The 20,403-nt window shown below is 43.0% G+C and overlaps 1 protein-coding gene across 4 annotated transcripts in view; it reads left to right on the top strand.

The window, feature by feature from the left end:
- RBM5 (RNA binding motif protein 5) overlaps positions 1–17,173 on the top strand; it is a 24,674-nt gene extending 7,501 nt beyond the window's left edge. For 3 of the 4 annotated variants that reach the window (XM_077326026.1, XM_077326025.1, XM_077326028.1), the window contains 20 exons: positions 428–511; positions 4,422–4,482; positions 4,635–4,700; positions 4,962–5,060; positions 5,219–5,379; positions 5,699–5,796; positions 8,632–8,719; positions 8,845–8,922; positions 9,031–9,094; positions 9,480–9,568; positions 10,017–10,098; positions 10,580–10,671; positions 11,307–11,465; positions 11,884–12,030; positions 12,114–12,185; positions 12,758–12,937; positions 14,194–14,268; positions 15,028–15,125; positions 15,207–15,336; positions 16,553–17,173. In XM_077326026.1, the coding sequence (XP_077182141.1) occupies positions 428–511; positions 4,422–4,482; positions 4,635–4,700; positions 4,962–5,060; positions 5,219–5,379; positions 5,699–5,796; positions 8,632–8,719; positions 8,845–8,922; positions 9,031–9,094; positions 9,480–9,568; positions 10,017–10,098; positions 10,580–10,671; positions 11,307–11,465; positions 11,884–12,030; positions 12,114–12,185; positions 12,758–12,937; positions 14,194–14,268; positions 15,028–15,125; positions 15,207–15,336; positions 16,553–16,678 (2,049 nt within the window). In that variant the 3' untranslated portion in view covers positions 16,679–17,173. The remainder of the gene's footprint in view (positions 1–427; positions 512–4,421; positions 4,483–4,634; positions 4,701–4,961; positions 5,061–5,218; positions 5,380–5,698; positions 5,797–8,631; positions 8,720–8,844; positions 8,923–9,030; positions 9,095–9,479; positions 9,569–10,016; positions 10,099–10,579; positions 10,672–11,306; positions 11,466–11,883; positions 12,031–12,113; positions 12,186–12,757; positions 12,938–14,193; positions 14,269–15,027; positions 15,126–15,206; positions 15,337–16,552) is intronic. The other variant, XM_077326027.1, reaches the window with a different exon arrangement.
- Positions 17,174–20,403: the final 3,230 nt, after the last annotated feature.

Here is a 20,403-nt window from a genome sequence, read left to right as displayed (position 1 = left end):
CAAAGGGGCACATGAAGAAAGCAGCTGAGAAGTCCATATGTTTGAAGTTTTAGGTGTAGGGTGTTGAAGTTGGGGCAGAAGTGAAGCAGTCACTTAACAAAACTTTAAAAGCTTTGTGTTGCTGTGCCATTACAGTTTGGTCTCCTTTGAGACGCTTCCTGGTTCCATGTCAGCGCTTAGTTCTGGCAGCTTGATCAACATTCCCTGATACCGTTTACTTTTACTGCACATCCCATTTTCTTGCTGCCCATGTCCTCCTGCAGGACTGGATGGGCAGAGTGTAGGTGGCGGTGGTTGGTCCTCTACGTCCTCCCCATATGTTGTCCATTTAATTCATGAGCACTGAATCCTCCGAAGTGTGCTCTGCCATGGGAAAATGGACACCTGTACTGTGATACTGGAATAACTAAATGTGCTTTTTTTGCAGAAAAAATTGGTGATTCAGGGGAAACAAATTGCCATGCACTACAGCAATCCCAGGCCCAAATTTGAAGACTGGCTTTGTAACAAGGTAAGACAGTAGATTTTGTGAAGCTGCAGGCCTCGTAGCTACAGTGTGGCTATATATAGCTAAATATATTCATTACTAGTAATCAAGCCCGTTGTAAAATAAATACAGCGGGCGCTAGGCAAGGGAGCCCCCGGCAGACGCGCTCTGCGCGACTGCTGGGGGCTCCCTTGGCCGGCAGACTGACGCGGCGAGAGGCGCTTCGCGCCTCCTGATGCGTTAGGCCGCCAACAAGGAAGCAACTGATAGCCGTGCTTCGCACGCCTCGCAGTTGCTTCCTTGTCAGGAGGGTGGGAATTGGCCCAGCCGATGGTCTGTCCGGAGGAAGGGGCCAATCAGCACCCTTCCTCATCCCAGACAGAGCCCGCCCTAACTCCTCCCCCTAAGCCCTTACGGCTTTATTCAGTCCGCGGCGCCGCGGGCTGTGTAAAGATAAGGATTTTGTGCTGGATTAGATGCTAAAACAGTATTCAGTTAACATTCAAAACAGTATGCAACACAAATAATAGCAACAGTTGTTGCCATTGAAACAGAACTGTCTGGAGGAAGGGATGCTGGACTTCTATTTTTAGTGAGAAGAGAAACCTTGTCTGTACTGGAGAAATAACCCATTTCATCAGTTAATGTATTGGACATGGAAAACAGACTACTAGTGATGGCTACTTGGCTCTTATTCTAAAACTAGAGGCAAAGCCCATTGCACCCAGGAATACAATGAGTGCTCAGATACACACTTGCACTGTGATCTTCTTGGGCGCTGGCTCTTCTCCCCCTGTTCCCACTTGATTGTCATATCCAGAATGGTGCAATGGTTAAATATTAAAAGGCTCAAATCTCAAGAGCTGTGTTTGATCCCCCACTCCTCCATATGCAGCCAGCTGGTTTGCCAGCATTCAAGTGGGGGCCTGGAATAACTGCTGACCTCCAAGCATCAGTTTCTATGGAGAAAACAGGTAGAAGGAAAGGAGAAAGGAAGGTAGACAGAACAAAGGGAGGGAGAGAGGGAAGAGGTTAGAAAAAAACAAAAAGGGAAGGGAGAAAAAAGTTAGAAAGAAGGAAGATGGGAAAGGAAGGCACAGCAGAGTAGTGGGCCTTGCCACAGGGGATCGAGCTCTTCCCCCTACCATCTTGGGAGTGTGGGGCAGGAAAGTCCAGCAAGCACTTCACCACTGCTGTTCAGGGATGGTGGGGCAGGAAGGTGTAGCAGGCAGCCAGGCCTTGCTGTGGTGTATTGGGCCTCCCCCCCTTATCCCACCCCTGTCTAAGGGCTTTAGATAACTTCCTGTTATATTGTTCTTTAAGATCACTGAAATTGTGTTATTTAGAACCACTGTTAGATTATTGTTGTTGTATTTGACTGTTATGTGTTAATTCGTTCCATGTATCCCCCCCCCCCCATGATGTTGTATGTAAACCGCCCTGAGCCATATGGAAGGGCGGCGTAGAAATCAAATCAATCAATATATAAAAAATTAAGGCTGGAGAGCAGCAGACCATGGCTGGTGTGTGGCCTTGGCTCTGTGCCTCCCCTTCCCTCACTCAGTCTGGGGCAGCAGAGGACTCCTTCCCTTCTCCCTGGCTTACCTGCTGCTGGCTCTTACTCCCAGGAGAAGAATGGTAGAATGGCAGGAAGACCTGCCATTGGCCCTCATTGCTGGAGTGGCAGCCCTTGTGGGCCAAAGGATTAGGCTATGATACCATTTCACAATTATTATGGTAAGGATCAGTTCAGTTTTATACTCTTCACCAACCTCCTTGTGACCTGGCTGCAACACTTCCTGCTGTTTGTACTCCCTTCAGAGCAGTCCTAGGGAAAATATATAACTCAGGTTGCCATGGGTAGGGCTTCTTTCTCCTTCGGACCAAGTTGTTGACTGACAGGTGTTGCAGCATTGTTTTGTAACATGACAGTAGAAAGCCATTGTGATTTTGAGTTTTATGTAGAGCTGGTGCAATGGTGTAACATGTATGTAGCATATTCAGAAATACTGAGCGTCTGGCTAGGACAACCTGTGACTCTTCTATCTTCGCAGCCTGTATTGAGAACCACCCAGTTATATGATACAATGTAAAGAATATAGACCCAAGTAAAAGTGTACTTGGGCCTCATAGTGAATCTTCTTAATTAAAGATCTGTTCTTTTAAGATTTACTTAATTTTTCTTCAAAGTTGAATGGGCAAACTTTCACCTAAAGGTGGCCTTTTCTGAAGAAGCAACTCACATCTTGATACTTTCAACTGTAAATACTTAGAGCCAGAACAGACAGTATCTCTGAAGAACTGCTTATCCAAGATGTCTGAGCAGTGTAATAACATCATTTTTTCTTGCCACTGCTGTTAGAAGTTTAATATACTTCCATTGAAGATTATATGTGGTAAAAATAAAAATATTCATGAATGATACATCTGTTTTCAGTCTTTGTTAAAGCTGACCATGTAATATTGATAGATCAGTGGGTGCTAAGTTCAAAACTTGTGATCAGCCTTATTTTTTAAAATAGTGCAACATGATGATAAGATCAGTTGTGCTGATTTGGCTGCACTCATACATGCTTTTGTAACTTGCGTACCCGGTGCACAAGTTCTTCTTAGTTGGAGGAATCTCCTTTCTGGCAAGTTAACAGAATTGGTGTTCGTTTTTCTCCTTTGAAGTCCAGTGTGATTGATTACTCAAGAGTTTTACAGCATTGTTGTTGTTATGTGCGAAGTCGTGTCCGACCCATCGCGACCCCATGGACAATGATCCTCCAGGCCTTCCTGTCCTCTACCATTCCCCGGAGTCCATTTAAGTTTGCACCTACTGCTTCAGTGACTCCATCCATCCACCTCATTCTCTGTCGTCCCCTTCTTCTTTTGCCCTCGATCTCTCCCAGCATTAGGCTCTTCTCCAGGGAGTCCTTCCTTCTCATGAGGTGGCCAAAATATTTGAGTTTCATCTTCAGGATCTGGCTTTCTAAAGAGCAGTCAGGGCTGATCTCCTCTAGGACTGACTGGTTTGTTCGCCTTGCAGTCCAAGGGACTCGCAAGAGTCTTCTCCAGCACCAGAGTTCAAAAGCCTCAATTCTTTGACGCTCGTTTTACAGCATACATCTGTAAATACAGTACCTAATACTCAAATCTTTCAAAAATACATAACGCCGCACACTGTTCCATAGAAATTTCGTGTAGAGTTCATAAAATGGCTCAATGGCAGATGGACACCATCACATTTGCATACTCCTAGATCAGGGGTAGTCAAACTGCGGCCCTCCAGATGTCCATGGACTACAATTCCCAGGAGCCCCTGCCAGCGAATGCTGGCAGGGGCTCCTGGGAATTGTAGTCCATGGACATCTGGAGGGCCGCAGTTTGACTACCCCTGTCCTAGATGATACACCCTGTGTGCTTTTAAGATGACTGATGTCAGAGCAAACCTTGGCTTTGGACATTTAGAAATGTGCTGGATGATAATTATTTTGTTTGAAAGTAATTTATACAGATCATGTGTGTTCTTTAGTGTTTGTGTGTGTGGTTTGCTGCAGTGGTCCCCAACCTTTTTATCACCGGGGACCACTCAACGCCTTTTACTGAGGCCCGGTGGGGTGGTAGTTTACTCCTCTACTCTCAACCACTGCCCTAGCGCTCTCTGATCACTATGGTAATGTTTAAACATCCCTTCGAAATAAGATAACAGACACGCCACAACAATAAAGTGTGTTGTAAAGGGCGGGGGGGGGGAGAGAAGGCGTCCTTCGGGGCCCACCTCCAATTAGTCGAAGGACCACATGTGGTCTGCGGCCCACAGGTTGGGGATCGCTAGTTTGCTGTCAGGCTGCAGCTGACTTAGGGTGATACCATTTATTTATTTTAATAATAAATTGTACTAAAAATAGTATAGTACAATAAAATGAGATACATTGGTTTTATATTCCAGTGCTGCCTTTACAACTTCAGGAGGCGATTAAAATGTTTTCGGTGTGGAGCAGATAAGTTTGGTAAGTTGAAATAGCAGTACAATTTAGTATAAACTCAGCTGTCCTTAATTTTTGTAACTGGCAGGTACTCATTTTATGGACCTGTAGAGATCTGTTAACATCATATAACCCTGCTGTGTAATAAATGCAAGTTTCTCTCTTTTACAATGAAGATTCAGAACAGGAGGTGCCACCTGGAGGACCAGAGACTGTTCAGTCTGTGGATTACTATTGTGACAGTGAGTCGTGTTTCTCAGTGATTCTTTTGAATCGTGGGGTATGGCGAGGAGTCCTGAAAGTCTTGCAGAAGTCTTCAAAATTACTTAGAGAGCAGTAATTGAGTGTTTCTGTTTACAAGGTGAAAATCAAAATCCAAGCTGCTCTAATGTCTCATGACAGCTGTGTTTAACCCTGAGGCTCTTCTGGATAAGGGCACTTGTGATCTCAGCACAGTCTCCCCATCCAATATGTCAGCATTGCATTTGTTCCCCTTTTTTCAGTTTTCCAATCTGGATGCAAAGCTTACACTCGCCCCAGTTTCACTTGCACACATAAGGAACGTTCTAGTAAAAATTCAAGTCATACGACATCTACGCAAGGTATATTGAGATAAGTTACGAAAGAGTGAATATATTGTTTTTTAGCAAAAGTACTGTAGCTGTTTTCAGATATTCATATTAATATCCAAGTGTTTTTGTGATCTGTACTTAGCAAAGATTGGCAGTGGTTGTAACCATTTGTTGTTTTTTCCCTCCAGCTCTTATTCTCCGCAATATAGCTCCTCACACAGTAGTGGAATCAATCATGACCGCTCTTTCACCCTATGCATCTTTAGCAGTAAATAATATCCGACTTATCAAAGACAAACAGACGCAGCAGAATAGAGGCTTTGCTTTTGTGCAGCTATCTTCTGCAATGGTAAGGATGCACTTTATTTCTCTTTTTTAGGTTTTTTATTGCATTTGGAGAAAGATCGACTGTCTACAAATATTACAGTTCATTTCAGTCCGTTCCAGTATCTGACTGTTGTAGCACATGGTTTACATACTGTTGAGTATTAATGCAACCATCAGTGCACTACTTTAAATATGATTGCAAACTCAGTCATCAAGCATTGTTAAATGTGGTTATGAATTCCTTCTGTGGAAGTGAACACAAGCCTGTAAATACAGGCAAAGGAGGCACACACTTACCACTTTGATTAAAAGTTAATATTTTGATCATTTGATATTTTTAGGATGCTTCTCAGCTGTTGCAGATTTTGCAGAGTCTTCAGCCACCTCTAAAAATAGATGGCAAAACTATTGGTGTGGATTTTGCAAAGAGTGCCAGGAAGTGAGTTACATATTGTTTCTTTTGCTTCTGTATTAGTTTCACAAATTCATTGGTGGTATAGAACTTAAAACATTATAATTCGTTGAACAGTGCTCATTCCTGTGGAAAGCCTTATGAAAGGAAATCTTCACCACCCAGTGTGTGAATGACCCCCCCCCCCCCAATTTGGGTGTATTGGACCCACAAAATACTGATATTTACAGATATTTTGGCATCACAGTACCAGTATGGTATACAGATTTGGTAATATTTGGTAATCACATTTTGGGGAGTCCATTATACCCTACAGGGGACTATTAAGAGTCAATGATAAATCTATTCTGGGGTATATTTGGGGCAGTGTAGTTGCTGGAGCCTCTCTTCAAAGAAACTCCCAAGTTTCAAAAAGATTGAACCAGGACTCCCCTTTTGAGGGCAATCAAAGGAGATGCTCAATCCTCCATTCTTTCTATGGGATAAAATAGCATGACAATACAAGCTCAGCAGAATGTCCCAGAGAATCTCTGCAGTATTTATTAAATTTATACACCGCCCTTCCCAGGGGCTCAGAGCAGTTTGCATCAAGAAAATACATTAAAAACTTTTTAGTAATTTCAGATTGTACAATTCATTAAATTAAGTTAAAATTAGCTAAAATTGTTAAAACATTAAGCAACATGGGGGCATTTCATTCCATCAGATTGGGGAGGGGGGTAAGTGCTTAGGCAAGGTGTGTCTAAGTTGGAGTGGTCTTTTGAAGAATCTATTTGCGCTCGTTCAGTGTGCCTATCTATGCAGGGAAGCCAATTCCATTGGTGGTATATGGGCCTCAATCATAGGTCTTGTGGAACAACTTGGTCTTACAGGGCCTGCAGAACTTTATGTCCCACAGGGCCCTGATCTCACCTGGGAGGTGGTTCCACCAGGCTGGAGTCAGGGCTAAAAAGGCATTGGCTTTGGGTGAGGCTAGCTTTGCTTTGCTGTTGTGGAGTGGGGGACCCTTAGCAGATACTCTGTTCTGGCCTTAACCAGAGCCAGGGTCTTCTCAGCCCTGGCTCCTGCCTGGTGGAACAAGCTCCCAAGAGAGGTCAGTGCTCTGATGGAACTTGCCAAGCTCCACAGGACCTGCAAGATGGAGGTCTTCCACCAGGCTTATGGCTGAGGCCAGTTAGGAAACCATACTGTAACAAACAACTATGCCTTCCTCCTGTCCCTCCTCCTCCGACTCTTACCTCCTGTTTGGCATCTATGCTTAGCCCTCTTAACTATCATTGCAAATAATTAATTACTGATGCTGACAGCTGTTTTTAATTTACTACTTTTAATGTTTGTAGATATGTGTATTATGAATGTAATCTTACTGTTTTAATGTCAATGTAAATTTAAACTCTTGTTCACTGCCCCAAGACGGTGAGTCTGAGGGGGGTGGTATATAAATCAATCTATGAATAAATAAGTAAAACCGGAGAACTGGCTCGGCAGAATCAGTGTAACTGCCAAAATCTAAGGTCAAATTGGAGAATCTCTGAAGTAGAAAATGATGGCAGGAGCATTTTTGCAAGGTGCCCAACAGCAGAACCCAGTGCCATTGTGACAAATGGTAGTTCAGCAGGACTTATGTCAAGCACAGAATCAGAAGGGAGGAGGTTGCAAGAATAGCAGAGTCAGTGCAATAGTGCCCAGCAGCAGGAAAAAGGCAAAGAAAATGATTTGATAGAAGAGAAAGCAAAGAGGACCTGAACAAAAAAAACCCCTTTACATGCACACAACAGACCAAAAAAGGGGGAAGCAGAGGAAACAAGCAGCAAAACCTTAACCCCCCCAACTCCCTCCCTAAAAAAGAAAATGAAGAAAACAGCAAAGAAGAGAGAAAAATCAAGTAAAATAATAGATACTTAAAAATTTTAAAAGCAAGCCCCAGCCCGAGAAGAACCAAAAATTAATGTTCGTAAAAGTTTTAAACCAACTCCAAATAACCAAAGCAGAAGGTAACAATCTTTGCCCCCCCCCCACAATCTATCACCCCAAAACAACAAAACTTCACAAAAATAAACGTAAGTCACACAAAACAGAAGGAACTAAAATCTGAGGATAAAACCAAAGCCTCCCCCCCCAATATTCAAAATCCTATCACCTACCAAGCCCAAAGAACAGCTAACAGTATAAGAAAACTTTTTAAAAGTTCAGCTAAACCAGAGAGATGTCTCCAAGCCTCTCTTGGCATTTAAGTCTAGCTCAGTCAGACACTTGTTTTATACACCATGCACATAAGAATTAAAAAAAAAACCCTGATTGGCTAAATAGCAGCATTCCTCCTAACCTGATTTGCCAAATTACTGCTCCTTCCCCACCCTCCCTCCTGTTTCCTGGGAAAGATAGTTACTAAATTGGACTTCATATTTGAAGCCAACAACCTTGCAAGTTGCAAACTTGCAATGCAATATCATTTGCATTAGCATTGTAATGATTGGCTCTAGTTTCCCCTGAGGCATTGTTGCTATTGGGCAGCAGAGATGCCTCTTCCCCCTCCCTCCGGTTGCCATGGAAATCAGCAAAAGGCAGGAAAGTGCCCTCAAGGAGATAGAACTTGAAAGACTCTCTGCTGCCCTTTAAAGCTCTCCACAACCAGCTCTTCAGAATAGTACAATATACCGGGGGGGGGGGGGATTCAGCTGTGTTCAGGATCAACTATACTGATAGCCAGTCAGATTCTCTAATCTGTATTTGGCTTTAAAACTACCAAAAAGGGATTTTGTGTCTGTGTCTGTGTTTTAGCTTGGATATACCTAAATGCACGTCTCTAGTAGCCATATCCAGGGGTGAAAACATATTTGGTGTTTTTGTTATTTGTTTCAGGGATTTGCTTCTTCCGGATGGTAATCGTGTCAGTGCTTTCTCTGTGGCTAGTACAGCTATTGCAGCAGCCCAGTGGTCATCTACCCAGGTAGAGCATCTTTAAAATAGATTACTAGTGAAAGGAAGGAAAGGTCTTTAACAGTGATTTAAGTAGTCTAATTGTTTTGAACAGTCTGTTTGCTGTGTTTGATGCTTATGGCTTTCAATTTGTAGCCTCAGAGTGGAGAAGGCAACTCAGTTGACTTCAACTACCTTCAGCTAGGACAGGATGGTTATTCCCAATATGCTCAGGTAAGATAAATGTTGGCATGATAAAGAGATACATATGTATTCCAAGGGTCTTGATGCCATACAAAACATAACTCATTTTATTGTCTAATTCCTTATATAATCCCACAGGATTATCAGCAATTCTATCAGAATCAAGCAGGGACATTGGATGCAGAAACAGCCACCATATCAGGTAACAGCTGTCGCTGTATAAAGCAGGTATTCTTCTCTTTGTCAGTGTTGTATAAATTCCACAAAATTGAACCAGCTTGACTTTAGAGCCATTGACAGCCATTGCTTCTTCTTGCTGGTATAAATTAGTGTCTTCGTGTAGCAGACTAGAAACAACTCAGGGTTCAAAAATGATAAACCATCACAATATAGAAGAGACCAGATTCACAGCATCACTAGACAGGTGGTAGAACTATTTGGGTTGTGTAATTGGAATGTTTGTGAACATAACTTGCTTCCAGGGATGGGGGTGTAGATTTCAAATGCAAGTCAGCAAATTGAGTTGTAGTTCATCATTGCCTTTTCCTCCTTGAATTCCACTTCTTGAACAGTCCACTTCTTGGCAGGTACATCAGTTCCAGCGACAACTACAGCAGCTGTTGTTTCCCAGAGTCCTCAGCTGTATAATCAACAGACTAACTCACCTGAATCCACGGTAAATATAGGATGTCTTCTGTTTCAGTGCTACATGCAGAGAGAGTTTGGATTAGTATAGAATTTCACATAATTTAAATATTTAGCAATATTTTTCTTCTTTCATATGAATTCTGATTCTTTTTTTGTCTTATTTATTTTTATATTTTTATATTTATACCGCTCCCTCTCAACCAGGTAGTCTTGGGGCAGTGATTTCTGTAATGATTCTGTATGACAACATTAGGCAGATATTTAGCTTGCAGTGCAAGACAGGCAGTGCCTGAACCTATTAATTGCAGCCTAATAGGAAACATTGGGATGCAGGATTCTTCAGGAGGGGTTACTTTTTGGACATGCATGTATTGTTGTACATTTGTGTGTGTGAATGTGTCTTACTAAAACCACTATGCAAGTATACAATGCACAAAACTTAGCTACTCTGCAAACACTAATTCCCCCACCCCCAGGCGCAGTCAGCAGCACAGCCAAGCACTAGTTCCCAAGTGCCATCGACATCTCCAACTGGAGTAGTCCCTGGGACCAAATATGGTAAGCTACTTTATCCTCTACTTATTTTTTAAATCACATGTCATTCATTAGGAATACATAAAGACTGGTGGGGTGGGGCATATATCCTTAAGAAGAAAGCCACTTGTGGGAAAAAACAGCTTTTTCATTCTAGTTGAACATTTACATAATAGCTAACTCTCATCTTGGAGAAGTGGCCTTAGAAGGAACAGGCTATAGAATACTTACCACTATAATCTTATATGAGTAAGCCAGTACTCTCTTAGCCTCACAGAAAACAGCATTTTTTGATTACCTGCTGTATGTTTTCCAGACTCAAAGGTTGCTGAGGTTTTGCTGGGTGCTTTAAACCAAGCCAAGTATATGCATCCAGCAAGTTGAAGTTGAACTGAGAACAACTGCTCTAATGACTTTCACTGCTCTGATCCCTGATATTTTATTAATTGTTAATTCTTATGCAATAATGAGTACCTTGGTAATAGCACACACTGTCATTTTACAGCCATCCCAGACACTTCTACATATCAATATGATGAATCATCAGGTTTCTATTATGATCCTGTGACAGGGCTCTATTATGATCCAAACTCCCAGGTAAACAGAATTCTCTTGGCTGTGGGAACTTAAAAATAAAAGAAAACTTGGGTCATCAAAGAGACTTCTGCAATAACTTGATTGTCTGGGAGGAGGGGAGATGTTTTAAGAGACAATAAAAGGAAAAGGTGGAAGGAAATTGTGAGGAGGGAGAGGCATTGAAAGAATAGCATAGATTATTAGCTCTTGCCTGGATTTTACATGAAATATAGTTATTTTACAATCTTCTGGCTGTCCTAAATGAAAAATACTTTAGGTCTCACAGACTCTGTGTTGAGTCTTTAAGGACTCCTAGGAAATGGACTTGTCAGCGTCTACCTCCTGTACTTGGGAAAGGTTTTGGACAGGGCCAAATAATACTGGTGTAGATGGACTAACAGTTTAATATATTGGCACTTGGGTAGGTTTGTGTGGTCTGAGGCATGTAGCTCTTTGATTAAGAAGCCTCTGACATCTACTTGCCCTGTTAGATTAAACATTCTTAGAGATGCTGTTTGCCACAGATTGTGAAATTGCACACAATATTGTGAACTAATTTTAGTCACTATATACATGGATTGTAATTCCCCCAGTTTACTAAAGCAGTGCTAGCTTTCTTGCTTGTTGGCTGCTTATGAAATCTTTATTTCTTTTAGTACTACTACAATGCAGTAACACAGCAATATCTTTACTGGGATGGCGAGAAAGAGACTTACCTACCTGCTGCAGAAGGAACAGCATACCAACAAAATGCACCTTCAGCCAAAGAAGGGAAAGAAAAGAAAGAGAAACCGAAGAGCAAAACAGCCCAACAGGTGACATTAAAGCAGCAACTTTTAAACATTGTATATATTTTGCAATTGGATATCTCGATAGTTTAAATACTTAATACCATGTGAAGGTGTCAAGGGAAATGGGACATACTAGAAAATCAGGGGGTTGCGAAGTCTGTGAATGTTTACTGCATAACTGAGTCGAGTATCCCTAACTCTGGAGCTCAGGTATACTGCAAGTCAGCCTGCAAATGGCCAAGCATTAAGAGCCAACTAGAGATTTTCAGTGTCAAGCATTTCATGACTTAATTAGCATTCACATGTTAGTAACAAATGAAAAGAGATTAAATTGAATTGTTTGCAGATATTACAATTCCACTGTTATATAATCATAATCATAGAAGATAGCTATAATACTATGTAGAAAAATAGCAGATTTCAGTTTTTTTTTCCTGTTCAGATTGCTAAAGATATGGAACGTTGGGCTAAGAGCCTAAACAAACAGAAGGAGAATTTTAAGAATAGTTTCCAGCCTCTGAATGTGAGGGAGGAAGAAAGACGAGAGTCTGCAGCAGCAGATGCTGGTTTTGCTCTGTTTGAGAAAAAGGTAGGTTCATTAGTAAAGTTCAACACGCAAGAGAAGATCCTGAATGTGCAACCTCTGGGCTCATGAGTGTTTCCATATTCCAGGGCACCTTGTCTGAGAGACAGCAGATAATGACAGAAGTGATAAAGAACGGAGAAGATGATAACCCTCTCAAAGTAAGTATAAAGTAGCCTGTGTGGACTCTCTTCCTTGCCCTGCCCACCCCACCACCCCCAGTTTATTGTCAGTATGTTGCATATTGGTAAATTAGTACCCTTGAGAAATAAGTGTTCACTGGGACTTCTTTGGGTGTGGGCATCATATCTTTTCTTTTAATGGTTAGTCTAACCTGAGTGTCTGGGGCAGAGAGATACCAGAAATAGGGATGTGATTTGGCCCCTTCTCTCTGGAGGTGCAAAATGACACACTTGTCTATCAGACATTCTGAAGAGCCTTACTTGGTGAAGCTTTTACCCTTTCTCTTGGTGGATTCTTTTCTCCTGCTTACTAGTTGAATTGTGGTAATGTTCTTCATTTTTCTGGGGAACATTGGGAAGGGTTCTGGTCCTGATATTAAATGTAGAATACATATAAATGTATTCATTTCACACAGGTATGATACTGCGTTAGCAGTTCTTTGAGGCTGTTTGCTTTTATTTGTCAAGGAGCATTTTGTCTACTTGATGTTGTCACTTGTAAATATTGTGCTTCATAACCATACTCATCCTTGGCATTGCTTTTCTTCCAGCGTGGATTGGTGGCTGCTTATAGTGGAGACAGTGATAATGAAGAGGATTTCCTGGAAAGACTGGAGAGTGAGGAAGAAAAGTTAACAGATTGGAAAAAATTGGCTTGTTTGTTATGTAGAAGGCAATTTCCAAATAAAGAAGCTTTAGTAAGACACCAGCAGCTCTCTGATTTACACAAGGTAGCCTGGTTGTTCAGTTTCTACATAATGATTCAGAATCTGGTGTGATATAGAGCTGAAAATAAATGTATTTTGACTGTAAAAGCAAAGGGAACATAAGGAACATGTTAGAATAGGAATCTCTAATTTCGTGCCAATGGGCACCATATTGCCCTCTGACGCGTTTCCTGGTGCTCACTTTTTGAAAGTGGGTAGGTCCAGGTAGGATATTTGCCTAATAAGGCTTCTGATTGGTCATTGGAGATTTAATTGCCTGTGCAGATTTTTAAAACACTGCTTTGGTGGCAGCTGTCACCACAGCACAAGGATCTTCAATGTGTGATTGATGGTAAGCTGTGGCAACCATTTTGTGGCTGGGTCCATCTCCTAAGGCAGCCATTTTTTTACTGTAGCCCACCATATTGTGCCGGAATATTAAAGGTGCCTGTATATTGAAAAAGTTTGGGGGTTTCTGTGTAGCAGAAGAATGTCGAATTAGAAGATATCCTAATCTTATACAGTAGGTGCAGCTCAGTTGGAATTAATCTCATTGTCTTTGTAAAAACCATTCAGTTCAATGGTTTTAAGTGATTGTTAGTTTACAGTATTATACTGTAGTGTAACTCAAGGAGCTTATGTTGCGTTTAGGCCCTGCAAGGATTTGAAAAACCTGAAATAAGGTTTTTAAAAATGCTACATGCCAGTCTTGTCTCAAACAAATAGAATATGTTAATTTCAGAGGGTAGCTGTGTTGGTGTGCAGAGTAGTACTTTAGAGCAGTGGTCCCCAACCCGCGGCCCGCTGCCGGACCGCGAACGCCTTGGCGCTGGGCCGCGGCTCCCTCTCCCCGCCCCCCCTGCAGTAAAAAACTTCCCAGGCCGCAAGCTTGCGGCCCGGGAAGCTTCTTACTGCGGGAGGGGCGGGAGAGGGAATCAGGGCCGTGCCCGCGCATTGTGCATGCGCGGCCGAAATCGTGCGGCCGCACATGCGCAGCCGGGCAGTTGCCCTGCCGGGCTCCAGCCTCAAAAAGGTTGGGGACCACTGCTTTAGAGTCAAGTAGTACCTTACAGACCAGTTTTTAGGGGCATAAGTTTTTAAGAGTCAATGCTCTCTTCATCAGATATAAGGAAATAGGTTGCTAACTATCTAAAATGGTAGCTTCAAGTGAGTAGCTATGTTCGTCTGAAGTAGCAACAACTATTGGTCTCTATTTTTGTTATCTAAAATGGAATTTGCTCAGTTTATTTATTGTACAATGTAATATTTTTCCTGTAAAGCAAAACATGGACATCTACAGACGATCTAGATTGTCAGAACAAGAACTTGAAGCTTTGGAAATGCGTGAGAGAGAGGTTAGTAGCAAAACTCCACAAAATAAGAGGTCTACATCCCCTGAGCAATAGTGTAGTATAAATTGGTTGTCAGATCTCAGAAACTAAGCTGGTATTTGGATAGGAGACTTCCAAGGAAAACTAGGGACACCATATGGAGGCAGGTAATGGCAAAACCACTTCTGAATGTCTCCTGCCGGGCTGCCAGAGAATCCTACAATCATAGGATCTTCTGGTTACACTACACACGCACCCTACAATAAATACAATATTTGCTGGCGTATAAGACTACTTTCCCCCCCTGAAAAACATGCCTCCAAGTGGGGGGGTCGTCCTATACGCCGGGTGCACTTCAGTTGGGATAGACATAGCTGCCAATAGTACCGTAATGTAACAAACTATATTTTGAGTGGAAATGTTGGGGGGTCGTCTTATATGCCCAGTTGTCTTATATGCTGGCAAATATGGTAAATCTGATGAGCTAACTAGATTGCATTCAAATATTAAGAAGTGTCACTTGTGTGCTGTGGCAATTAAAATCAATATTTTCTGTTGTATCTGGTTGTGTCCCCCCGTCCCCCAATGCACGCGCACACACTCAGCGCCTGAAAGTCTTGGCATAAAAAACCCTGACCCCAGAAGCATTAGAATGGGACTCTATATGCACATTGTACTGTGCCTTGCTTGACTAGTAGTTGCATACTTGTGTTTTGTTAGGTCATGTATTGCTGTGTCAGGGTTGACAGTGACAAAAGGCTAATGGACTTGATTTAATTTCAGATGAAATACAGAGACAGAGCAGCTGAACGCCGTGAGAAGTATGGCATTCCAGAACCACCAGAGCCAAAGCGGAAAAAAGTGTTTGATGCTGGCACTGTGTATGTACTTTAAAGATGTAATTAAAGTTAGGGAAATTTGGGAAATTCTGTTCTTGCCTTAACTGTGCTACTTTTCTGTAGGAATTATGAGCAGCCCACTAAAGATGGTATTGACCATAGCAATATTGGCAACAAAATGCTTCAGGCCATGGGGTGGAGGGAAGGCTCAGGATTAGGAAGGAAATGCCAAGGCATCACTGCTCCTATTGAGGTAAGAATGAGTTAAGGTTACTTATTGGAGAAAGATCTGAATGTGTTTCAGTTTTAAATATTTCTTCTACTTAACAGCAAGGAAGACCTTTCAGTCTTTTTTTAAAAAGTAATAGCTGAAATATGTTGTCTCTTTTGAGGCTGCTGTTAAAATCTGGCAGTCTTAATATCCTGTGAGAATTTGTAGAATTGTTTTCAAGATTCATCTGCATGTGGCTGTTTGCAGTCTCAGTAGTAGGCATCAATTGTAAATTTCCACAGGTACACACAGCTTTTCATAGAAATGTATTTGAAAAAAAGACATAGGCCTGTTCTTCAACTCACTAGTATCTGAGTAGTAGGATGTGTTATGATACACAATTCTGAGCACTGTTTTATATAAAGAAACTCTTGGGAGTGTTTACCATATATACTCACATATAAACTGATCCGCATATAAACCTAATTTCACCAAAAAATCTGGACAAACTTATTGACTCACATATAAGTCGAGGGTGGGAAATGCTCCATCATCACAGGCTCTCCCAGCCAGCATTGCCATCCATTTTGCCATTGAAGGCAAAAGGAAAAAAAGATCAGAGTCCCTCAGCTTGCAGTACACATTTGATCGGCTGGCTGGAGCAGGCTTTTATTTCAATTATCGTATATACCCGCATATAAGCCGAGGAGGGCTTTTTTAGTGTGAAAAAGGTACTGAAAAGCTAGGCTTATACGCGAGTATATAGGGTATTTGGGAAATAGTTCAGTGCTTATTCTGTCTTTAGTAGTTTACAGTGTAATCCTAAACATTCACACCATCTAAGCCCATTGGAGTAAATGGATTTGATGTCATGGTTAAGAGCAGTGGCCTCTAATCTAGAGAACTGGGTTTCCCGTTTCTCCACATGCAGTCAGCTGGGTGACCCTGGTCCAGTCATAGTTCTTAGAGTTCTCTCAGCCTCACTTAACTCACAGTGTGTCTGCTGTGGGAAGAGGAAGAGTAGACGATCGTAAGCCACTTTAGGAGTCCTTAAGGTAGTCCAAAGTGGGGTACCAAAACCAACTCCTCAAAAAACAGATTTAAAAGGACGTAATTGCTTGCAGTTGCACTGTTAATGTTGAAGTTAAATAATTTTCTTCCTCTGATTTAGGATCTGTGACATGGGCTGTATATTTTAATCATAGTATAATGTTTTGTTGCTTTTTTCAAGCTAATAAAGGTCTGGCTTCCTTTGCAGGCTCAAGTGAGAATGAGAGGGGCTGGGCTAGGAGCAAAGGGTAGTTCTTATGGTGTCTCCACTGCAGACTCCTACAAAGATGCTGTACGGAAAGCTATGTTCGCCCGATTCACTGAAATGGAATAATATCTATCATCATTGAAACTTATGAGGAACACAGCATTTCTCCATTCAACTGAATTGACTGTTATAAACCTTATGGCCTCGGAAGCACAGCAGTGTTTCAGTTATGACTTGGGGTTAACCATTTCCATTCCAGGTTTCCCTTTCCTTCCAGCATGTTGCTTCTGTGGCTCACAGAAAGTGAAGCAATCCAGCTTTGTGTTGGAAGAACATGATAAAGAGGGGTGCTGCATCTTTATGCATTCTTGTATATAGTGTAAATCAATGTGTTCTGTGTTCAGAGGTTTGTGTAGTCTTAAAAACCACTCCTGTCCTGTTGAGCAGTTGGAAGTGTTAATGTGACTTGACGCTCTCTCTCTGCCTACTTTATATTGTTTTCCATTTTGGGCAAAACTTTCCTGTACATTTTGTATATGTCTTTGTAAAGACTTTTTGAAAATTTTGATTCTAGATGCCAGTTCAGGCTTCTTTCAAAAAGAAATAAAAGCCTAAACCAAACTCTTAGTTTTTAATTTAAAGAATCTTTATATATTGATCCTTTTCAAAATTTTGTTTAGAAGTAGTTTACAGGCAGTTTAAGCAAAGTAGAGCCTGGAAGAGGGGCTGGTACTGTTCTTGCAAAAGGAATTTCATATTTCTGCAGAAGAGATGTTAACCTACAAAGGGGGATATGGCTGTTGCCTGGATTTCCTGGAGATTAGAAGCTGCTTTGTCCTTGGTGAATCCTGTGGTTTTAGTATCTTTGTTTTGAAGGTCTTAGGGCCACTAGAGTAGGATGATAAAGAGCTATGATGCTGAGCAAACATTTTAACTCATAAAAAGATAAGACTAGGTGTGCTTTCAGATCTATCCACACTGGAAATAAACTAGAAAAATAGCTTATTGGTATTTTGGGAATATATTTTAGCTTTCCAAATGTATCCAGGTTTTCTCAGGAGAACCATGAAGAAAATCATAGGAATTTCAGGAAGATCTTAAAACAGCAGAGAGGCAGGTGCAGGTTGCTCCCACCTTTCAACTGTTAGGTGGGCTTATGTAGTTGTTTTAAACTTTAAAGGGACCACAGAAATCACCACAGAACCCGGTGGGGAGCTGAGAGCCAGCCCAAGATCAGCTGGGTCATTGGGGTTTTGAGAGCTCCTTGCTGGTGCAGCTCTGTATTGCCTTCTGCAACTCAAGTTTAAACCTTGCTGCAAGTGAAGCCAAGCCAGCCCCAGGATTGGGCTGATATTTTTACTGGTATTTTTGTTTGAATCTATTGGACCTGAAAAATTCTAGGATTTCTGAATAATCCTGGATCTGAACAGCATAGCAGTATTTGGATCCAGGATTTTTTTAGTATCCCTGAATTCATTTTCAGTCTTCTGGATAGTCCCATATTAGGACTGTGCTTGTGCAGGAGAACTATCAGGGGCTTCTGTTTATTAAATTCTAGGGGGAGTCCTTCCCCTGCAAAGCTTTTGAGGCCAAGACAGGATTCTGTTGTAGCATCCAGCATTCATTCTTGAAAGGATTAATTTGTTTTCTCAAAGATCACCTATAGTATCACAGCAATCCTATTCCAGCCTATGCTAGCCCCGTTTGAGTGAGTTATAGTTTGTGATTTGTCTTTGTAGGTCACATTCTTAGTGGCCAGGAGAATGGGAGAACTGGCAGCTTTGAGAACTGATCTATTCATTAAGTTTCAGACTAGTGTCATTTTGAGACCTAGTTTGTGTTGCTACAAAAAGATGGTATCTAGATATCACTTTCTCAGGACATGGTCCTCCCAGTGTTCTTTCCATCCCTTACCTCTAAAATTGGAGGGAGGAAAAAATACTTTCTTGTATATGAGAGTTCTTCATTTTATCTAGATCGGCAGAGATTGCCTGAAACCTTTAGTTCTATTTGTGTGCTGCTTCAGTGGTTCAAAAGGAAAGCTGGTGTCCATATAAACAGCTTCCAAGTGAATAGTCTCTGCTATCCATTGGGGTAACAGCTGACAGAAACTACTATGTTCTTTGGAACTTAGAGCACATTCAACAAGAGTGCCAGAAGCATCGAGCAATTTGGAGAGCGATCCACTTGGAGGACATCTGTTGAGCAATGACATGATCGTCTTCAGACACTGTCAAGTGTTCAGTAGACGTGAATGTGAGAAGGGGTTCAGCAGTTGGCAGAGCTGCGCTGCACTCCTTGTTCACCTGAGGCCCCCCCACGTCCAAGGTAAGGGGATCTTTAGTGGAACTGCCCAGAAGACCGAAGATGAAAATAGTGCTGCACTTAACCTTTAACTCTTGTTCTTTGAGGTGTCTGGTGCATGTGCACATTCCCTCTTTCTACCATGCTGGGAGAAAATAGCTGAGGGAAGGGCAGGCCCCCTGCACAGTATCTGACAGTTGGGGAGGAAAACAACTTCTAATGAGCTCTGTATGGGAGTGGATCCCCCTAGAGCAGCAATTCTCAACCACTGTAATGCCGCAACCCCAACAGCAGAGGTGGCAGGAACCCACGTGTGGGGGGATGCGCAACAATTTTTGAGGCGGAGTGGAGGTGGCGGCAGTTGGGGGAAGAGGCGCCCTTCTCAGGCTCTTGGGAGGCAGGCAGCCGCCAGCACAAGCTCCCGCAGGAGGTCTCAGGCGGTGGCCGCAGCGGCTCATGCGTCTCGGGCAAGTACACCATCAACAAAACAGAGCCTGCTGGTGTGCTTTGAGAGCAGCCTCCGCAGCCCTGCACTGCTGCAGAGCCCTCTGCTATTGCAGGGGGCGGCCAATCACCTCGTGTCTGGAGCCCCTCTGCACAGAGACCTGCAAGCAGCTGCTGTGGCTGCACCGCCTGTTGTCCTCCCACCACCACCTGTCTCTGCCCGCCACAGTCGCCCACCACCACCACAGCAGCAACCAACCCGCAGAAGGGGCCAGGTGACCCCAATTTGGGTCCCAACCCCAAGGTTGAGAACCACTGCCCTAGAGCAGTGGTCCCCAACCCCCGGTCTGGGGACCGGTACCAGTCCGTCAATACCAGGCCGCAGCTCCTCCTCATCCTCCTCCCCAGCTGCTGCCTCGGGGGCTGTCCTGCCACTCTGGCCAGCTCACCTTTGGTGCTCTCCGGCGGCCGACATGGCTGGGGCTCCCCCTCGGCGTGGCACTGCACAGCTGCTGCTGGCAGCGCCCCCCAGTGGGTGGCGGGAAAGCAAGTGGAGCAGGGGCTCAGGCGGCAGCGGCGACATCCCTCAGCAAAAGAATAACCCCCCCACCGGGCCTCAGTAAAATTGTCAAGCGTTGACCAGTCCCCGGTGATAAGGTTGGGGACCACTGCCCTAGAGAATGCTTAATAACCACCAGGAAAGCTGTATGAGGAGACCCTCTGGTGGCTGATTTGTTCTAACATAGTCCCAAGATACACCAATGAGCAACAGTTACAGGTGTCTTTTTTCAGGTCCAGTAGGCCCAAACAAAAAAAATAAAGACTGTACGCTCCTAGGTAAGACTTATTTTTTTTAAAAAACTCAGTTTGTAAACTACTGAGAGCCAGTTTGGTGTAGTGGTTAGGAGTGCGGACTTCTAATCTGGCATGCCAGGTTCAATTCTGCGCTCCCCCACATGCAGCCAGCTGGGTGACCTTGGGCTCGCCATGGCACTGCTAAAACTGTTCTGACCGTGATATCAGGGCTCTCTCAGCCTCACCCACCGCACAGGGTGTCTGTTGTGGGGAGAGGAATGGGAAGGCGACTGTAAGCCGCTTTAAGC

The sequence above is a fragment of the Paroedura picta genome, chromosome 3, assembly GCF_049243985.1.
Source record: "Paroedura picta isolate Pp20150507F chromosome 3, Ppicta_v3.0, whole genome shotgun sequence".
NCBI classification, from domain to species: Eukaryota; Metazoa; Chordata; class Lepidosauria; order Squamata; family Gekkonidae; genus Paroedura; species Paroedura picta.
Note: the sequence above shows the minus strand (reverse complement) of the source record. Positions and strands in the feature narration are given on the sequence as shown.